The 1037-nt window shown below is 45.9% G+C and overlaps 1 protein-coding gene across 1 annotated transcript; it reads right to left on the bottom strand.

Annotated features, from left to right (window-relative positions):
* Nucleotides 1-410: 410 nt before the first annotated feature.
* Nucleotides 411-635, bottom strand: T265_16055 (hypothetical protein; the record flags this gene model as incomplete). Its single annotated transcript, XM_009179548.1, has 1 exon — nt 411-635. A coding segment is annotated over one exon (225 nt), but the record flags the coding sequence as incomplete, so codon positions are not given.
* Nucleotides 636-1037: the final 402 nt, after the last annotated feature.

Consider the following 1037-nt stretch of genomic DNA (forward strand, 5'->3'; position numbering starts at 1 on the left):
GAACAGGTACGAGTCACGATTCCGTAAAACATCGCCAAAAAACATACGAGGACTTGGGTTGCAAGGATGACTAAAAGCTCACAGGTCTCACCATTAAGTCAACTCATCCGTTCGTGAGACCAGGTGACTTTGCGGAGTCGACAAGCATCAACCATTCAAAACTGTTCATGAATGTTCTGCACCACTTCATAGCAAAGTGCCATCGTTGTGGAAAATATGGAGTTAAAGAGAATACCAAAATGACAGAGCATCCAAATTTGAAGGTCCCATTACATCATGTCCGTGGAAAGACATCCTCAAGTCCGCCCTCACAATCTATATAACGAGCCCAAACTGTCTGGAAAGTGACACCATAACTTGAATCAGGAAATGTGAAGATTCAAAATAGAAACACAAGAAGGAATACCAACCATCGGACGGATTTGGGTCTGTTCAGAGTCAGATCTCCTGAGAAGGTCTTTCTCCCGCTTGCTCAAGTGGAGAATGAATCCTTCTGCATCCGGCAAAAGAGATTCACACGGCGGACGCCCGACAGTGGTCGGACGCGGCCGGGTCCGGTTAGAAAGGTGACGATTTTCATAGTGCCTATCCGCGTTGTTTCTGTTGATCTTTCGCCTTAAAGCTGATTTGGTCATTCCTAGCGAACGACTTAGAGAAATGATCTCAATAACACTGCTGAAACAGAAATGGTAGTTAATTTAAGTGGTACGCTGACATGCCAGAACGTCTGAATGTTCACTTTCATCTAGTAGTTCTCAAGACTACAGAGGTGTTGGTCAGATAGTCAGTCAGCTCGCAAACCACGTACCGAAATGCAGTGGTCCAGACGCTACAACTTCGATCACATAGGATACACAGAATAAGGGACTGTGAGCTACGCGTTGAAGCCGATGGCCCAATCTGTGCACCGATGACAAATGAAACAGTTTGCTACGTATACAAGGAGGTGGGAGCTACGTGGTGAAGACGGTAGCTTTGATGCAAGGCCACCGCTGGTGGCATGATTCAACCATACCTGTAAGGGTCAATATCATCAT

The sequence above is a fragment of the Opisthorchis viverrini genome (genome assembly GCF_000715545.1).
Source record: "Opisthorchis viverrini unplaced genomic scaffold opera_v5_3796, whole genome shotgun sequence".
Classification (NCBI taxonomy): domain Eukaryota; kingdom Metazoa; phylum Platyhelminthes; class Trematoda; order Opisthorchiida; family Opisthorchiidae; genus Opisthorchis; species Opisthorchis viverrini.